Source organism: Cyphomyrmex costatus, unplaced genomic scaffold (assembly GCF_001594065.2).
Source record: "Cyphomyrmex costatus isolate MS0001 unplaced genomic scaffold, Ccosl1.0 scaffold100, whole genome shotgun sequence".
NCBI lineage: Eukaryota > Metazoa > Arthropoda > Insecta > Hymenoptera > Formicidae > Cyphomyrmex > Cyphomyrmex costatus.
In genome coordinates, this window is record NW_017274955.1 from 2,304,056 (window position 1) to 2,325,844 (window position 21,789).

The 21,789-nt window shown below is 28.5% G+C and overlaps 1 protein-coding gene across 1 annotated transcript in view; it reads right to left on the minus strand.

Moving 5' to 3' along the window:
- Window positions 1-21,789, minus strand: part of Calx (sodium/calcium exchanger 3) — a 69,940-nt gene continuing 48,151 nt past the window's right edge. The window contains exons 4-9 of the mRNA XM_018536605.1: window positions 20,793-20,984; window positions 16,484-16,654; window positions 10,839-10,997; window positions 5,666-5,837; window positions 1,990-2,288; window positions 1-418 (exon numbers count right to left, since the gene is read on the minus strand). Of these exons, the coding sequence (XP_018392107.1) occupies window positions 2,084-2,288; window positions 5,666-5,837; window positions 10,839-10,997; window positions 16,484-16,654; window positions 20,793-20,984 (899 nt within the window). The 3' untranslated portion in view covers window positions 1-418; window positions 1,990-2,083. The remainder of the gene's footprint in view (window positions 419-1,989; window positions 2,289-5,665; window positions 5,838-10,838; window positions 10,998-16,483; window positions 16,655-20,792; window positions 20,985-21,789) is intronic.

Below are 21,789 nucleotides of genomic sequence, written 5' to 3' on the forward strand. Positions count from 1 at the left end.
CTTTTTCTTTTTTCTTTTTTCTTTTTTTTTTTTTTTGATAACAGCCAAATGTTTTTTTTTGCGGGGAATATGGCATGACTAGAACGCACTTACTTCTTTCTTCCTTTGAATTATTTTAAGGCAAGCTCACATTTTTTTCTCTCACGCGCACTTTTTTCTTCGTTTTTTTTTCTTTTCTCTTCTTCGCTTGTCCTCTCCATCGATTTTGCCTTCTTCTCTTTACTGGACACACTCGCAAGCACTCCCATGTTCTCAGATACCTCTATACATGCATACACATACATACACATTCCAATTTAATACGTCACGCGAACGTGTTCGTTGTTAATCGTCTCAGAGGATGAACTTATGTGAGTTCCCGGCACAATTAGAGTTCGTTCTTCGCGAAATCGTATCATCTCGATATCGCTTTTGTATCCTGTAATCAAAATCGAGAACAGTTTAAAAAATATATTATTTTATAAGGTTGAGAACAATTTAAAAGATTATATCATATTACATCGGAGAAAGTGCCAAGAAAGTTAATTCAGATTAACATATAATTAAGGTATAATGAATTAGAAATAATAATTATTAAATACACTGGAAGAAAAGTATTTGATAATTATGATTATCACTTTTTTCTTTCAACTGGAAATAGAAAAAAATAATAGCTTAAATATTGTCAAATACTAGAATATTGTATTAGCGCAGAATTTTTTAAATTTTATTAGAAAGTCAACTAATTTTTTCCATAAACGATACGTTCCATTTAATCACCTAATTGCTCTTTAATTGCTTCTGTTTTCTATAAAATTTTTTCTAATGTTCTGGTAGTATTCACATAACTCCATCATAAAAGACGACCGATATTAGTCATAAAACAATAAAGAACGTAATTGCTGATCTCTCTTCTCATAATGAAAATATAATTGAATCAAACCTTAACTTCGCGTTTATGGTTATAGCTGACATCGTTATACCTTCCCAATTTTATAGAAGCATATCCTAATATAATTTTACTATAGTAGATACGATGAATTATAATAATAACGTAAAATATTGATATTTGTAATAAAAGATGTTGTCCTATCTTATATACATGCGTTGAATTATTTTATATGTTGAACAAAATATTTAAGTCGTAAAATAGCAATATAACTAAGCATATTTTTTAATTCCCAGAATATCTACGAATTGATTTTGATTTTGAATTGATTTGAATATGTCAGCAGTGATGTCATAAAAACTAAAAAATTATTTGTGTGACAGCAATTATTTATTATATAATATTTCGTTTTAACTAGAGACGTTTCCATAATAAGTCCGCAAAATAATTAATAAATTATAAATATTATGAATTAATAATAAATATTAAATTATATTATTAAATATTAATAATCAATTTAGTTGTATTATTCGTGTAATTAGATTTATATAAGAGAAGAATATTATTATCGATATAGTATACATATATATGTATATATATAATGTAGTTTCTATTTTTTAACTTTTAAAAACAATACAGTAGAATAAAACTCTTTGTAACGGAAATAACTAATCGTAAGTATATATATAGTACAGTGAAAAACGTATATTATTGGAATAACTTCGTTAAAAACGTTGAAATATAGTACATTATGCCTTTTAAAAAATCAGCATTTTAAGCTTCTTTTGCTTTATAATGCTGAAAATCTAATTAACCTTGATTTTCAACTTTCTTAATTGCGGTCTCTCTGATTTGACTCGTATTTTACCTTAATGGAAATAAAGTCCTTGAGTACTTTTCTATTTCCAAAAGTAGAAAAAATTAAGCTATTTCTAACAAAATCTTACAGATAGACAGAAAACTAATGGACCGGACCAACACTGTGAAATTATAAATTAGTCCACTACACTACACTGTACTACTTAATAAGTTCATCCTGATGCATATTAGAAATGACAAACAATTAAACATGACAAATAATTGAACTGCAATTAAAAGAATTAAAGATCTTTTGTATTTACCGGTTAATAGTTTCGTTGAGCACGTGCCTTGGCGGACGCCAGAGCTAAGATATATGCAGTGGATAGGCCGACATGGCGTTACATTGGCCTTGGTTTAGAAACCCTGGATCACGCCGTAGGCCTCAAGGGTGGACATGATGAGGTAGAGCAGCCAAAGGGAGAACAGGAACACGGACGTGATGAGCTTTGGTATAAAAGGTCCGCCCAATTCACCGCCGATCGACTTGACTCGTCTTACCAACAGCACCAGGATCACGAAGCAAGCCTCGCTACAGAACAAGGTGACGGAGAAGGCCAAACTGCGTCATAAAAGAAAGTTATTCAGATATATAGTTGTGCAATGTAGGAAACAACGGCAAAGTTGCATCTGTAATTTTTGTATAGGGAGCAAGCAACCGATTATGAAATTAACTCCCTTGAGCTGACGGTGGGTTTATTGAACTTATTTAATTATATTTTTCATGTTACATCTGTTACTTTAAATTATTATTATCTTAAAATTCATTCATTATTAGAATAAATAAACTTATTTTTATTATTATTAAAGTATTATTATTATTTACTATTAATATTAATTATTATTATTAAAGTATTATTTTAGTAATAAAATATTAAGGTAAAAACTTGATATACACACACATATTGATACATACACATTTTTTATTATACGTCATATTATTTTAATTTCTTGAAATTAAGTAGTTCCTTTTAGTCAAAATAGATAAATCAAATGGGTCTCGGTATCAACTAGATTATAAATTTTTACGTCAGTTTCGGACGTTTAAACATTGAATTCTTTTTCATAAAGAAATTATTCAAATCTTTGTCTTTTATATTTTTAAAACAATATTATTTAAAGGCAAAGGTTAATGAAAATTAAAGTTCTCGATGCTTTAATTGGTCATTATGAAAAAATCTTCGAAATGTCTATGTTGTACTTACATTTATCAAATTTATATAAAAATTTACCACATTTTCAAAAACATAGTAAGAAAAAAGATAAAAAGATATTTTCTTTCCATGTCCTTACTTTCAAAAATTCAACGTTTAAGCTTTTGAAATTGTCTTCATGAAAATGTGAAGGAGAGAACTTTTCTGGTGGAACCACACAGATTCATTTCCAATTCCAATTGGCGATGTCAAAACTATCATTGAAAGTCAATCAACGACTGAGCACTTGCAAATTTGATTGCAACCATTATAATACCACCTGTGTCTACAGCAATAGATTACATCTTAGAACACACCTGAGCACACTAGTGCACAATCTAAATAATCTATTATTCTTAATAAATTGTCGTAATATTTCAACTTCAAGCAGAAACGTTGCCTTATCTAATCTTATTCTAAAACAAAGAGAAAATGCATTTCCTAATATAAAAAACGAAAGAACGTCTTCTTTTGAAGACTAGAATTTGTTGTAAAGTAAATTATTCAAGGAAAATATAATAAACTTATATTAAAAGTCTACAGTTTTAAACTGAGAAAAAAATGTAAAATTAATTATTTCACAAAAACAAAATTTTTAAGTAAGTATAGTAAAAACGCGCATTTCTGTGTTTTGTCAACTATAAAAAATACAACTACATTCCAAATAAAAAAATTTACTATTTAAGAAATTAATTATTTCGCAACAAAAAATAGTATTATTTAACGAAATTGTTTAGACGCAATAATTGATTGGAGATGTTTCTTGTACATTCATGTATTTGATTTTCATGAACTATTTTCCAACAAGGTACACAAACAACTGTGTTCAATACGAAGTGTATTTCAATTGTAAAATACTGCTGGATACTATAAAAATCCAAATATAAGGGTGTAAAATTTTGTGTAGTGTTTTCTAATATTAAAAAAAATTTTATATAGAAATATAGAACGTGTAACAACTTTTTGTATAATTAAATTATACAATTATACTATATGGCTTTATTAGATTATTATAATGACATAATAAATAATAATAATATATAAATGATATATATTATACTAAATATATTAATATTACTTAAACGATTACAATAAAAAAAGAGAGAACTGAAATGCACTCTTAGAGTAATTGTAAGTTTATAATGTCCTCTCAGAAACTAAGTCTAGAGTTTCAAATCGTTCCAACAAGTATCGTACACGAATACAACACGAAGTGTACTGTAGCGTGTTCTTGCTAGGAAACACTCAGCATCATCCGATACGAGACCAGGTACAATGCTCCATTTCGCGGTTGGCAATCCGTCGAAATCCTCGTGAAATAGAATGCAGTGTAGCATAGTAGAGTAAAAAATTGTATGTCATAAAGACCCTTTAACAGTTTTCTAGTATTTTATCAGCGTTATTTTTCACGACAAATATGCAATGTACAAAATATTTAAAAAAATAAAGAAATAATCATTCTCTTCTAATATAGTATTATACGAACTCCGGAGTTCCGATTTCGCTTCAATATTACGTCGAGTGTCTATTGATGTAGATAAATGGCCAATTTCTCGGATACTTTCTTCGACATTTCACAATTTCATAGCTCAGAACAATGGCAGTCGCGTTAAATGTCGTCGTCGCGAGAGCGATGTTGGCCAAGTTGCTGTCATCGTGCTTCAACCAAATATCTTAGGAATAGTTTCATGAACGAGATCGTAAATGGAGAATGATGCTTTGTTATCGAGGTCACGCTTTACTTAATCTATAACGTAACGTTTTGTGTCATCGTGACATATCCGGTGTCATTCGTAAGATTCCGAACTAGCGTGAAAATGCGCTCACGAATTATCGAAAATTAATTTTGTTGCTAACTAATATATATGTATTAAACACATGCGCGTAAATTACATTCACAAATATATATTTTTTACGAGAAAACAGAAGTAACGAGAAATAAATGTTCAGTAGTACCTCCAGAAATGCTGACGTAATTTTGCCAACGTGATGTACAAAATAAATTATATATAATGTGTGTTTATAATAAAAAATATTAGACATATAAAAATATAATATAAGTAATATAATAATAATGTAATAATAGAATATAAATAATAAATAATATAATATATATAAAATAAAAATAATTGTTTATTATCTATTATATTAAAAGTTTTTTGAGAAAAAATACCCTAAATTTAAATAAATATTTATTTGAATACTTCCAACTAAATGTTTACTTACAGTATTTACTTATTAAATAAGTATTTACTTAATAAAAAGAAATTATTGTTAAATCAAATTAATATTTCTTCTACCACACAAATAAATATATCTTTATAACCAATAAGAAATTGCCTTTAACGGTCGAGCTGGATCTTAGGCGCTAATTATAATTCCGTGTGAATTTATATATTACGGATGTAGTCTTTTAAACCGCGCGCCGAATAATTTTTCGATCTTGAAACGCCACTCTACGAAACACTACCGCAATAATATCACGAGTTAAATTATCTAGCGTTAAAAGCAATTTCTTATTGGTTGTGTTTTTCACATGTATGGTTCTATAAGATTTAACATTTAAATATTGTATACATCTTTATATTTAATATATAAATATTTAGTTGGTACTATTGAAATAAATATTTATTTAAATTTATGATATTTTTTTAGTGTAATTAAGCTTTGAATTCGTAGGTAGATTGTTTACTAAATTAAGCATTTTTCTGTACACCGGATGTTCGTAATTGCTTCCACTACTTACTTGCCAGGTTCGACAAGGAACGGTTCGCTGTGGCAAGCACGGTAAATGGCGGCGATACTCCACGCGACGCCGATTCCCAGGAAGACGTTTACCGCGTTACTTCCAGTCACATTGCCGACACTCGCGTCGGCATACTTGTCCTGGCAAGCGGCCACTTTGCTCGCGAACGTGTCTGAAATATTTCAGAGTCTTTGTTACTTTGACAAGTGCACGAAGCTATTAATGTACGAATAACAATGACATGTTTTATTAGACTATTGTTATGTTTGAACGTTACAATTATCATAATATCCCAGACAACAGGCATGTCTAAAAGATATCATAAACACATCTTTTACATGCCTTTGAAGATATTTAAAAGACGTCGTAAAGATTTTCTTTAAATATGCGTCTTGCTAGAGCTATTTAACACATATAGTCTGTTTTGTAAATTATTTAAAATATTTGAAATTATTTTTATTAGAGATAAATTGTTTTTCACATTATAATTTTTTTTAGATTATTCGTATTTATGCTTTAATGAAATAACCAATATATTTCCTGGTAGTGCAATCAAAAAGAGCTCACTGCGAAAAATGGTCTGGTTGCATTAAATAATAATTTCGGTGGAAAATAAACGAATCAGAATTTTCTGGTTTAATTTATTAGAATCCCAGTTGAAATAACTAAAATTTTGACTGTAATGCACATTTCTTATAAAAATAAGAATTTTAATGGATTTTATAAGAAATATTATATTAACCAAAGAGAATTCCAGTTTGATTCGTCCATTTTCAACCAGAAATGTTTTTCAGTAAGAGTAATTTCTCATAAAAAAAAAATAAAAAATGAAAATATGAAATTTTTTATTATTCACTTCCTTCTGTTGACCTTAAAGTAATAAGGCATTTAATCTCTGTATTATTTGTTTGTAAATGACGTCATTAAATTTGTTATACGTTGAAAATTAGCGCATTGATTCCTAATATTTCTTATATTCTTACTATTCTTGAACACTGAGAGTCTGTACTCTATTTATATATATTTAAAAAATAATATACTTCAAATTTTATATCATGTATTTTGCTCCTCTATTATGAAAAAGTTTAAATATCTTTTTTCAGACTCGATATATATAGAAAAACATGCAATAATAAATATTTTACGTAGGCGGTAAAAAAAATCGTCATTACGTTTTATATAGTTTTATATAGTTTCTTATATATAAAATTAAACATATACATATATATATATATATATACAAATAAGTAAATTTTTAACGATCAAAGCGTTATTGTATCTGTTATTTAATTCGTTCTTAAAAATACATTTCTTTATCGAGTTCAAGGTTAACGAGCTCCAAGATTATAATTTAACCGATATTGCTTTTTATTTATCCGCAAATTTAACGCTTTATTCACGGCGTTATGCGAGATAAAACCCGTATTTCACGCCGCAGCACCACGTGTATGACCCGCGCAAGTAACAAAGCGGCTTTTTAGTACACATATTCTGTCAGGAGAATCAAAGATCGTCAACCGCACTTAAAACCGTTGTGCCGCAGGATTTGTGGTAACGGCTTGGAATATGCGGCTTGTACCAGTTTGCAGTTTATAGCAGTGTAAGTTCGGTCGTCGAGTTGTGAGCAGAGTGCAAAGCGCCCTTCGTCGTTGTTACAGAGGGCAAGAAAATCCCGTAGTATAACAGAGCACATATGTGAAACGTATCTATACGTTTAATAACAACTTGGTAAAACGTGCGCTCCAACTTCGTGCGCAGTAAATACCACGATTTCTGAAATTATATAATATATATCTGCACAGATGTGGATAAAAATTTAATCTAAAGAATTTTCGAAAGCAATTTTTATCGTTGCCTTCTATTATTTTTATATTAAATTCACGTTAAGGATATTTAAGAGCAATTCTTATTTACATTAAAAGAAATTTACTACATTTTTAATAGTATTTCTTTGAATAGTACTAATTGTAAGTAAATTAATATTTACTTATTGCAAATAAATATTTACTTAATAAAAAATTATGGTTAAATCAAGTTTTCGATTCATTTGCGTTGCTATTATACTATTATATGCTATGTATGTATCAATGCAATAATTAAATAGTCGAATTAGCAAGGAGGATTGTTTATTCTGAGCTTATGTCATCGGTGTATACCTTTGGTATTACATTATTACTGCAGTAGTAACACTCAGCAATCCATCCACCGTGAATGATAGTTAACTTTGTCTTGTATTATCGTAAGACGGTAATTAATTGTCGTAATATTTGTTTTAACAATTAATCTGTACAAAGTAATTACGATTAATTGTTAATCAATATATAAGCTTTATAATTTGTTAACAATGATTTAAACAAACAGAATTTGAAGTAATAATTATTAAGTGTATGCACGCATATTTGTGCAAAATTTGTGGATAATCGATTAACCAATATAGCATTAAAAAGAAATCTAAGATATTCTTCAGTAATAACTAACATAGAGTAAAAATAAACAAATTTTTTAGGATGTAATAAATATATATATATACACATATACATATTAATAAAAATATAAAAGTTAATTAAATATTTAAAAAATAATCTAAAATATATAAGATTCTACATAAATATGCGATTTGCTTCGCTATGCGTGATTTAACGCAATGCAGATCTTGATATCATATTATAAGTAATTCTGAAATATTTTGTATAGGTAAGTATTCTAAATAAATCCTGTCTTTCGATTTTTTTTTGTTGGTAATACGATAAGATCGTCAAACCGATCTCGGTGAGCGGTACTTTGGAAGATCGAAGGTACCCTTTGGCATAAATATTGATGAGGTTCTGGGAGAAGAAAGTTTCTTGTAAAGTTTCTAACAGAGAAAAAACACGGTATAAAAGAAAAGCACAGTGGCCTAAGTAATCCAACCAAGAAGCTGTGCGTCATGCAAATCTCGTCGATATTCAGCCAACGTAGGGCCTTGGCCGGCATTTTTCAAATAAATATAATTTCGGAATTCTCTGACGTAATTTAAAAATAGAAAGAGATATCTTTCTGTATAAGTTAAATTAATAATCAAAATTAGTAAGAACTCTCTCTCTCTCTCTCTCTCTCTCTCTCTCTCTCTCTCTCTCTCTCTCTCTACACATTGTTTCTCCTTTGGACATTAAAATAGCTGCACGTTCACTGAACATTAAGATGTTACGGACACATTTTTGGGATAATCAATTTCAAACTTCTGTTTTAGATGTAAATTTTGAACGTAACCTATTGACCCAGAAACTTGAAATGACGCGACTGTCGTTACGCTTTTAATAGCTTTTGATAACGCCCACTCAAATAATTTATTAAATGCTCGTGTCGTGAATTTCGTACAAAAATAGAAGACAAAGGTCAGATCATAATTGCTTCTGAAGAGTTGTTAATGTAATTAATTTTTGTAAATATGACTGTATACTCACATTTTTAATGTGTGTTTTATTAAAATTATTAAAATAAAATTATATCTTGTTCTGTCCTTGTTTGTTCTTTTTTTATTTTAAATGTACAAAATATAAAATATTTTGGAATCTAAAAAGTGCTTGAAAAAGTCCAATATAGAACATTCTAATTAGAATGCAACAATGAGATATAATCTTGTAAATTACAACGCCATATTGAATGCGAAAACTTTGTAGAAGCAAAGAAATGAAAAATTCTAACACGATTACAGTAATATTAGAAACTAGTAAAATAAGAAATAGAATAATAAGGTTTTGTGTAATATTATTATTTTCTTCTCCGTACGTCGAGTTTAATTCCCTGCATTTTTGTAGGAAAGTCAGAAAAGATTGCTATATTTTTTGGCCTCTTAAATGTACGTAATCCCTTAACATAAATATATTTCACCGCAACATTGCCATAGAGCAGTGTAAGTCTTCTTAAGGCAAACCCTTTAATTTTGCTACAATTTTACGACGCAGTAATATTTTTTGCGCGACGTATACAATATTGCAATTTTACAATGCAATTTTATAGCAGTGCTGCAACCCTCTGGTGGTACATGTACGAAGAAAGTGTATTTAACTCGTTTATGGTTGCACGTGTTAACCGTTCCATCCGAAAGAACATAGGCCGTTGGCAGCCATTATTCCCAGACACAAAGACCAAGTGCAATAAATTATCATTGCTCTCCTCGCTTAGGTAATCTCAAAAGCCTGCCGTAATACAGCAGATGTCATAAGTAGAAATGCGATCAATGCTTAATGTGAAGGTAAACTAATGTGAGAGATAAGTTGCTTTTTCTAATAATAATAAAAATCTAAGTAAAGGGCATGTAACAGTCAATAATCAGTAAGATTTAAATATAAAATAGACATATGTATAATAATAAAAATCTTTGTTAGGATTTTTACAAACGTTTCGGTGGTATAACATTAAAATGTCTCGATGGTACAACAATATAATTACATTATGTAATTATATGTGATTTTTATTTTTATTTAATAACAAAAGTCTTTATATATATTTACTATTTTCTAATAATGTACTGAGAAAATGTTCTGATTGTATCAACAAGCGAAGTACAAACAAAACAAATTCTGATTATATAAATTCTTATCGTAATCAAACTTCTCGACTAGCATGTTTAATTTAAGTATTTAATTTGAACACTAAAAGCATACTAAATTTCAGAATTGGAAAAGTTACCTTACAAGTTACTTATAAATCACTTTGTATTACAGAAATGAGTATAATTAATTCGGGTATTTTATTTTTTATATTATATTTTATCATTTGCTTCAATTTTGTATCACTTTTTGTACTCAGTTTTTATAATAAACATATAAGGTAACCAAAAAAATAACTTATAAGTAACTTAAAAAGTAACTTTTTCAACTCTGCTAAATTTACAAAAATAATTGTTTATATACGTCTAAGTAAATATTTACTAAATGTAAGCATATATTTATTTGATACAAGAATCATTAAATTTGACTTAATATCATTTTTTTCATTTAAAGTAAATATGTATTAGATGTTTAATTAGTTTTATTATTCAAAGAGATATATGTATTAAGATTTATTAAAAATTTATTTGTACTTTCTGATTGAATCTCTGCCAGAATTCTAATCCAACAAGACATTTTCACGTTTTCTCTCGATGTCGTCCTTTTTTGTAGTATATTATCCTCAGTTTTTAGGCACTTACCAGGAATGCTGGTACCGAGGGCGACAAAAACAATCGCGGTGACAGAATCCTTGATGCCCAAAGTACAACCAAAATACGAGGCAACATCGCCGATTATCGCCGTGACCACGCCAATCCCCAGAATACTGACAATAAAGCACAAATATCCGCCGGCGATATCTGAAATTTAAAAAATGTTTTCCATACGTTTTGCGAGAGCAAAATACAGAGTTTCAGAACTGGATTGTTAAATAATATAAATATTGTTTGCGCTCGTATTTCTTTTTATATAAAATAGAAGAAATAAGAAAATATATATAAAGTGATAAAAAATGTTAAGCCACGAAGTTTTGTGTTTAAACATTAATAACGCATGTTTACAAGAAACAACTCTCTGTTTCTCTCCCCTCTCTCTCTCTCTCTCTCTCTGTCTCAAAATGGCCATCTTTAGCTTTGATGTAAACTTTAGACGCTACGGGAATGTATCCACGATGGTCATGCATTTTTTCACGGATAAATTCTCTTTTAGGGAAGAGATTATGTCTTCAATTCACCAACTCTCAAAATTTTTTGGTGCAGAATTTTTTGATTTTTAATTAAGGTATAATTTATTAAGAAAAAAAAAGATAGTGCCTTCAATAAAATTGTTTAGTTGAAGCACTTTTTAACAGCAATCAAATATTTTGTTTATATTACAAAAAATTTAGTTGCTTTCGAAGAAAATAATTTTTCTGTTTTGTAAATAACAAAAATATTTATTTATATCAACTAAGTAATTCAGTTCGCATAAAATTACAATTTTGTTCGATACATTTGAACCAAATTTAGCAAAATTTGGATTATAGTACAAAACATTTTTCCTAGTTAGTATAACCAACACAATCCAGAGTTTGTTTTCTCTTATACTATATATTACTGTTCAGGTAGCAACTTTGTGGCATTATTTGTCGTTGTTTTTAAAAGGCGACAAATAATGTCAACTTATTATCTGGGTAATTATTTGATAAATATACAAAACTTTGTGGCAAATTTTTTGTCACCTTGTATGTAAAATCCATATTGGACAAAAGATTATAAAAAATTAATTAAACCGGAAAATTAATGTTAAAATCGCTGCCTTTCATTTTAATAATGGAAGTGAAACCGATGATAATTTTTGGAGCTTAATAGAAAAAACATTGGGTAACAGTGCCAAAGAACTTTAATCACTTTGCGCGATATGCGGGATGAACAAAATGCAAATTATAAAGTGCCGCTCTTTTCGCAAACATGCACTACTACGAATAACCACACGTTTGAGAGCTTAATTAGTCTAGTTAAAAGTCCACAATTTTTCCTCATTTACGCTTACTCTCGGGACTAATTACGCTGCCTCAGCTCAATTCTGCTTGGCTTTTACAAATCACGAAGCTCGTAACATTAAAAGTGCTATTTTACCGTAATTGACTATTTCCGATAAATAAAATCACTTATAGTGATTAGTTAAAAATTTTTATAAATGGACAAAATTTCTATTAAAACTTTACGATTTTTTTTTAAATGTGAAATTTTTGTGCAATGTTTGCTTTTAGTACATGTTTTCATATATAATTTTATACAAAAATCATTTAATCATAAGTTTTTTTAAAAATGCAACTTTTACATAACTGTTTCATTTCTCATTCGTATTCTTTTTATTTCTTATAGGCGAGTGCTTAATTACGTTCAACACAGAATAGAGATAGAATGTAGGATATCTAAAAGACAGAAATAAAAATACATAATCAATTTAGTATCCTCCGTACAGATTTATTTTGCAAAAATTAAAATAATTATAATTTCACCAAAAATTATCGTATTTATGTAAGTAAGTTTGTTTCTTTTTATTTGAATCATTTAGAAATATAATTTCTTCAAAACTTGCCAATCATAACGTACTCGTACACTTTACTAATAGTAAAATCAAGATTGCGATGTATTTTGTTTTCAAGAATAGTGAGGAAAAACTTCTTTACGAGTCTTGTATTATAATTCTTGTGTAATAAGTCTAATAATTCTTGTGATAAGTCTAATTTAATGGTAAGGTAATCTTTTTCATAATAGCTTCTTTACCTCGTGTACTTTTTTAAAAATATTTTTAGTCTCTTTTTACGTATTCTATTTTCATTTTTATTATATTCAGTTATATTCTTTTCTCTCTTTCCATTTCCTTTTAGTTACATTCAACTCCACACGTTACATTAAAACTGATATTGAAAGGTTTTTTTCTCGCATATTATACTGTATATGGATTTTCTCAATCCCATACATACATTATTGTGAAAATTTAAAACGACTTTCCTTTCGTAAACATATCTTTATCGCAGTATGCTTGAAAAGTAAGCATCTTCTCACATTTGTGAATATATAGGTATCATCTTAGAATTATAATCATGTCTCAAAATCATGTGACAAAAGCCCTTGAAGCGGTACATAATGGCACGGATATTATCAACCCCTAATGTTCTCCAAACAATTATCTGAGATATTCACAATTGATGTGAAATTTGCGAAACGCTTTCTATGGAATTGTTATTAAAGACATTTGAAATTCTTTGAGAGCCGTGAGGCTTACGCGATTCCATGCCGCAAGTAAAATGCTCTCTTTCTTTCTCACTGCATGTATGTGACAATAAAAGAAAATTATTATTAGAATCTGTATACAAAGATACGTTTACGGTGGAACGTGGGCGTTAATATAGCTAAAGAGTCTGTAAACACGCGGTTAGTTTTACTGTTAACACGTGGCCGATGTATATTATTGCAACCCGCTTGCTATACTTTTATACTAAACTCGACTGATTTATTAAAGTGTTTCGTGGTCTTTTCAAGCAACTCTCGCTCTTATTGATTACATTATGTAATTATCGGAAAATCGAGTAAGCTCGGAAATTCTCTCGAGATGGAATAAAAACTCGGTTGACAATATTAAATAAAAAGTCTGAAAGTATAAAACTCTAAAGTACAATAGAGATCTCTTATATATAATATACTATTATTTGTAATTAAAGTGTAAAAAACTTTTATTAAAAAAATTCTACTTATTTCTTGTAACCTAGTTTTTCACATTTTCTTTTCAAGTTAGAAACCTTTCTAATATAAAACAGAATGTATGATGTTATCAACAGTACTAAAAATAATTTTTTAAAAAAGATTTCTACTAATTTACTTATTTTACTCGAACGTACTCGTATTATCCGTCGCGAGAAATGTATCAACTCTTAATTTTTATTAAAGAAAATTGTGTTTAGTATCTCATTACTTTGTACTATTGCCATAAATTCCGAACGAAATTTACTTTGGAAAAGAGTATAGAAGCACAGGTCACCATAAATCACGCAGAAATTTCGTGAAAATTTCGTGAGAGAGCACAGAGAAGAATGTATAGCCGTATGTGTAGTAGCGTTCTTTATCTATTCGTTTGTACATGTGGCGTATTTGCCTGTGTAATATACGTACATGTTCCTAGGATTTTCGAACATCTCTTAAAAAAAAAAAACCGTTAAACTAAGATTATGCATATCTCTGCGTTTATGTATACATAACTTGCAAATTAAGTTCTTGGAAATTCAACTATCATCTTCAGATTTTGCAGGCTTTTCTGGTAACATGTCTTCTCCCTGCGGAATATTGCATTTAGTAATGCGATGTGTTCATAAATCTCGCTGATACTATTGCAACCACATATTACGGTTGCATAACCTGCAGTTACATAACTCTAAATTTCAGCTTATCTGGAAAGTATTGCAATCGTAATAGCAAAATATTTTATGTATAATCAGGAATTGTAAAAAATGGAGATATTACAATATCTATTATTACACAGAAGAAAATATTCTGGTTAAATCAACAAAAAGATTCAATTAGAATGGTATTTTAGTAAAATCAAATAGAATTTTTGATTACAATAACCAGAAAATAGTTATGATAATCAGAAATTCTGTTTAATCTCACCAAAATGCAATTTTGAATTTTTTATTAGTTTAACCAAAACATCTCTCTCGGTATATTATTGTACTTTTCTTTTAATTTTCTATTCTGTTTGCTTATTTAATTCAATTAATATAACAAAGTTTATTTTTAGTTTAATTTAATTAAGCTTTGTTAACAAATAGGAACATTTATTTATTATATTCTAAATTAGGATTTATTTTCAATATCAGAGAAATTCCTCGATTACTTCAATAATTTCCGGCTGTGCGGAAATAAAGCTTTTTTTTGTTTATAAAAGATGAAGCGAGAGGAAGAGTAAATACAATTCTGCACCTTGTACTTCTGCATAGAAACGTTGATCTATAAGGATGACGGGTAAAAAAGAAGAGAAAGATAAACAAGGTGAAATTACGTTGCTCGATACAGTAGTTTCCAAAGCTTTTGCAGAGTTCAGCAGGTCTTTGCGATTGTGCTTGCTGAAATAAAGCACGTCTTCTCCTCGCCCTTTATCCTCCTCTTACCGTCTTTCCTCGTTTTCTTTCACCTGGATGGAAGTAGAGCCATGACTAAAGAATGCAGAAAAGCTCTTCCATATCTCAAAAAATACAGGAAAAGGGGTTAAAATATAAAATCATCAGAAATATCAAAAATAAAAAAAACCAATAAAATCCGTGAGAAATTTAAGACATAAAATTACACAAACAAAAAGAATCGATTTTTTTCAAACCTTTTATAAAATCCTATAATCAAAGTATTTGGTTACAAGTAGCCGAGTTTCTTCAGTTTTGTTTTTGCACAAAGATAATATCTACTATATCTTCGTGTTCTTCAAACTGTTAAGATGGATTACTGAATAACCTACAATAGTTTTAAAATTTCACAGTTATTTTTCGAAAAATATCGCATTAATTATAAATCGATTTGTAATTAATCTTTTCGTCCGCACGTGAATATTAAAAAATATTATCTCGTGAGAGAGTTTAAGTGTACCGTTTTCCGTTTTGCAGATTGCGCCATCATAAACACATTTTGATTGAAATTCGGTTTATCTTTATCATGTTAAAGCCAATGACAATTTTGTATCTATAAACGTTTTCATGTAGATTAAAACCACAGTATTAGTATTCACGATAAAATATATATTATTTCGAAGGTGCTAAAAATATCTTTTCGCATATTGACAAAACTAATCGAATTTATAAAATTGTTGGACAAATATTTTTACCATTTGTGCTGTAAGAATCATCAATAAGAAGTTTCTTGTGCAATTTTTGTACATAAAAATAATATAAGGAACTAATTTATTTAACAAATATGAATAGTATACTAATAATAAATAAATTATTATAGGTTTTATTTCATATTTGAATTTGTTATAATAAAATATAAAATGTCTTGTAAACTATTGATCACTTAATATAATATTTTTTTATTCAGAATGTTCATGCAAAAAGTTGAAGCATTAAAAAAAATATTATTCAACAAATATTATGATATAAAAATATTATATTTTACAAAATTTCGATAACATTGACATCTTATATAAAACGCAAAAATTTGCATTTAAAACACTTTTATCCAAAATAAAAGAAAAATGATAATAAAAAATGTTTCAAATTTAAAGAAATAATGAAAAATTAGGATGTACATTAAAGTGGTTCATTTCATATACACAAATAGACAATAATATTAATATAAAAAGATATTTTTTTTACCTGTGGGTGGAACGAAGGCAAAGAGAACCTTCCAAAAGATCGTAAGTGAGTGCATAAGATAATCCATCGCGGATGGTGAGGAAGGTTGACCGTTTTCACCCTCTGCGTCGTCCTCATCACCCCTACTGACAGTCAGCGCTTCCATGAATTGTTCTTTCCAAGAACTTGTGCCTAAAAATAAAATTTTAGAATTTATATACGTATTTTAGAAAAACTGAAAACGAAAGAGACATATATTTCAAATATACTGCAATAGATAAATTAATTTTATAATCTTAAAACTCTTTAATTCATATTAACAATTATTTAAATTGATTTATAATAATTCTTGATTACCTAATTCTTAAAATAGTTAATGCTGTTGCAGAAATTATTTAGTAAACTACGACAGTCCCCGCTCATTATGCATAAACAAACAAAGGATTCAGTCTGTTCCTTCAATAAAGACTCAATACTGAATGCAGTAAAAAGAATGCTATAAAATTTCATTTTTGTTCACATTCGTACATAATCGTGATTATATAATCGTGACGAACAAGCGAATGAAGCGCTATAGAAGGTAAAAGTCGAAAAATGCTTTTCCGCGATTCCGCTTCACAGGCCGAGTGAAAGCAGAACATGCAGAAAGGAAAACCGGACAAAGAAAAGCACTATATAATAGGGCAACGTGATATTCCCTTCTCACTGTAATCGATTCCATTTCTACACGAGTATATATACATATATACATTGAGAGAGACAGAGAAAGGGATAGAATAAGTGAAAAATATACGGAAAAATACAAATTGGATGGTTCAGTAAAGCTACAGCTTGCTGCGTGAATTTAACATTTATAACTAAGAAGATTTGATAGTTTAATAAAGAAATTATGTTTGTAAGTACTAATTAATGTTTTTACAGTACAAATTCCTGATATAACAATTAGTTTCCTTCATTATAGCAGCAAAAGTCGCTATCTTAGCCAGTTTTAAAAAAAATTTTGATCTATATATTGGATTAATTTTCATAGAAAGTTATCTTTGTTGTAAGTATTAACAAATTTTTGTAATTACAATGAATATAATTATCCGATAACCGTTAATTTCATTTATCTATACAATGTAGATTTGCCAAATTGGTGAAGTTTTTAATTGTTTTAATAAATTGTTTTTTTCCATGGAGAGAAAATTAAATTGTTTTCATCTCGTTTAATTTTTGTAATAAATATTTATCAAATAAAGTATACTTTTGTTTTTAAATATTTTACGTATTGTACTATACAAGTACTTTGTCATTAATAAAAACTAGGTATTTATTAAGTGTCGAACAAAATTATCACAATAATAAAGTTTCATTGCTGTTTGTAAATTCGATTTCTTGACCAAAGCTCTCACCAAAGCTTTTCAGAGATGCTTTGAGGAACATAAAGTACGTGGAATAACTTCCTGCCGTGAAGAAAAGAAAAGCCTCCCGGGGAGCGAGCACGAGGAGGAAATGAACCAAAATGGCAATAGAAAACAGCTCGTTCCTGATATCTTCGTGATTTTTATTGTTTTCTATGTTTGAAGTCGCAAAAGGGAATTCAACGTGGCTATTTTTAAGGCTTTCATTGGAAATTTACGAATTCGTAATAGGTGGTGATAATGGCGCCATTCCGAGGGATTTTGTTATTTCGTACCAATTTGTTTACACAAATAAAATTTAAGCAAATGAGGATCTTATTTACAAATTTACCAGTTTTAATTTAAGTCTTATTAAAGTATTAATTTTTTTTATACAAAATAAATATTATAATATATATGCGTTAGTAATATAAAAATAATAATTACATTGAAAGTACTTATAATTACATATTAAATGTCAATTTACAATGAAAATTTTTATTTGCAATTCATGCTTTTAGCTTAGCGCATATTAGAAATGCTGCTCAAGATGTAAAGAAATGTAAGAAATATGTTTCTGAAACGGTTGCATAGCCAATGCAGCAAAAATTTAAGGTGGCAGTGAATGTAGGAAATGCAGAAACGTGAGAATCATGCATATGGCGCCGAGGGAGTCTTGAATTTCACGAGCCTCTACATAATGCTGCATTCCTCAGAGTTGCATTTTTAAAGAGGCTCAATCTAGATGCTCGCGCGTCCCGTGATACGCATTTCTCCATTGGGAAAGATTAAGTCAAGCAAGTTCGAATTGGACGTGCAGACTGTTCAATAATAAATTCATGGCAGAAGCTTGGTGAAGAAAACTTCTTGTAAAGAAAAACTACGAGTAGAAATTTTACTATATTTATATAAATATATATGTATACGAAACAGTCATAAGAATTAGTTAAAATTTTCATCCACATTTTCTCCCTGCTAATCGCTCTTTCTTGTTTCTTATGGTTTAATAAGGAGTTATTAAACATGTGTAACATGGGAATACAATGTTCTATCTTACAATCAGCTATTACAATTGTCATAATTATAATTACATAATCAGACGCTTTATATTTAATGCCTAAATCTGATCCTTAATTCAGTCACAGTGCTTGAGTTATTGTTAAAAGTTTCCGACTAACGCATAATTTTACAATAATTTTTATTCATGACAATCTTGTTTTTAATTTATAATTTGATAAAATTATTGTTACCTATATCATCTTAGGAATTCAATATTTTATACATATCTTATATAAGCGCGTTATTCGAAAATGTTAAACTATAGACTAAATGTTTTATATTTATGATAAATATAAATACATATTTTTAGTAAATATTTTTCACTGACAAGGGGACGCTCAAGTTAGTATATCACGGATTTGTTTGAAAAAAATTGAGGTGATACTTTGAGACAAAAAAATTTAACCGTGTTTCGGCATTTTACTCCATAGAGCCCCGATTGGTCAAAAAAATTAAAGTTCGATCCCTGGAGTATGCATTTTTTTTTTTATTATTATTATGATATTACTGTAAAAAATAATATATTTTAAACTATTTATATCTATTAAAACCTTTTTTTAACTATTAAGAAAACATTAATTATTGAATATCTTCTTGCATTTCAATGAAAAATTTTACAGCATAAATGTATATTATTTTTTTATTGTTATTATTCAAATTTTGAAATTTTCTCAAAATTGTTTTTTAATTTCATTTATTACATTAAACGCATAAATTAAACGCATAAATGAACTTAAAAAACAATTTTAAGAAAATTTCAAAATTTGAATAATAACAATAAAAAAATAATATACATTTATGATGTAAAATTTTTCATTGAAATGCTAGAAGACATTTAATAATTAATGTTTTCTTAATAGTTAAAAAAAGGTTTTAATAGATATAAATAGTTTAAAATATATTATTTTTTACAGTAATATCATAATAATAAAATAAAAATGATAATAAAAAAAAAATGCATACTCCAGGGATCGAACTTTAATTTTTTTTTACCAATCGGGGCTCTATGGAGTAAAATGCCGAAACACGGTTAAATATTTTTGTCTCAAAGTATCACCTCAATTTTTTTCAAACAAATCCGTGATATACTAGCTTGAGCGTCCCCTTGTGAGCTGATTATGTCTTATTAAGTATTTTCACACATAACATTTACTATAATTTATATACGATAAATATTTCATAATTCTTATAATAAATACCTACAATCTATGCAATGTAAGACCATAAAAATATTTATAAAATATTACAAATAAATCTTATAAATATTTTGTGAATATTCTATAAATATTGTATGCTATCTGAGACTATATTAGGTACTTTATATTAGGTTATTATTTATATAAAGATTCTTTATAAAATAATATATAATAAGCAACTATAAAATTATTTATTAACCGGAAACATTTAGCGCAGTCTATTTAAAAGATTTTCTCCTTTACATATTTATACGAGTTTTTCGAACTGGATGACACAATCAGAATGAATGTGACTTCTTATGAAAAACTAATAAGAAATTTTATGGAAGTGTCCGCCTCCAATGTTGATGAACTTTAAATATGTTATTTTATAGACAAAATTATTTTAAAAGTTATTTTAAAAGACATTGTTTTACTGAATATTTTTATTAAAAAATCTGTTTCTGAGAAAAATGTTTCCAAAAATTAACAAATTAAATAGTAGGCTGACATAAAAATATAACATAGTGACATCTATTTTTGTCTACAAAACGTCATCTTATTATTTAGGAAATATAAGTTGATATTTTACTTCTCAATTGTGCTACAAAAAGTTCAAAAAGACACTATATGTGAGTGTATACGCGCGCGTATGATTGTAATCTTCAGACTTTACAGCAGATGTTCCAAGAAGAAATCGTATTAGAAGCTCACCGAGTATTATGGAGGCGTTTGCTCGCTGGACTAGCTTATCCACAGTGTTCTTGAACTCTTTGGATTCTTTAATCCTGATTTGCGCTCGGAACACCTCGCCTAGACGCGGTCTGCCCAACAGTGCCATTTTCTCCTCTTCCGTTCTCTCCTCCGGCTGCTTCAGCTCCGCCGCTGCAGCGATTCCTGCTTCCGCTGAAACCAGAAAATCGCGCCTTGCTACTTTAATAATGTCGAGACACGTTCTATAACAGAATAAGTGGAAAGCCGATTCATGGTCAGATAAGAACAGCGAAACAGTTTCTGTTAATTAAACAGTTTTAATTAATTTCAGTCTGGCATAATAAATATGCGAGTCATATCGTTGTAAACTTTTTTATTGGATATATTTTTAGATACTGAATGACCCATTTTTGCATCAGCAAAATGCTAAAATTTTTAAGTACCTTTGAGAAGAGTTTTAACATCGAGAAATATTAAGATACTGACAATTTTAAACCAAGTTAAATTAAGACAAAAAATTTTGAAACAAGTTATTAAAAAATATAATTATATGTATTATTGGGTGTGGGAAAAAATTCGTGGCATTTTTTTAACCCAATATATAGATATATTTATTTCACACATATGTGTAAAAGATCTTTTGATAGAGTAAAGTTTCAGCTTTAGAATCTATTTTTTAAATTGCGATACGACAATTTTTAACGGAGTTACGAGCAATTAAAGTCAAAATGATCTTTTTATTTAATTTGCGCGATAACCAAAAATCGTAAGAATATTTTTAAAAAACGATTTATAGGGAAAGCATCAATCTTTTACGATAGATAGTAAAAAATTTGCTAGAATTTGTTTTCGGCACGTTACAAACCCACAAAGTGAAAAGAAAATTGTCCATCTTTTTCAGCTCGTGGTTTATTTTGGTATGTAAAAATTATCAAACTCACATAAACTTAAAAAATATGGTAAGCTTTTGAAAGTAGAGATTGCTAGCTTTAAAATC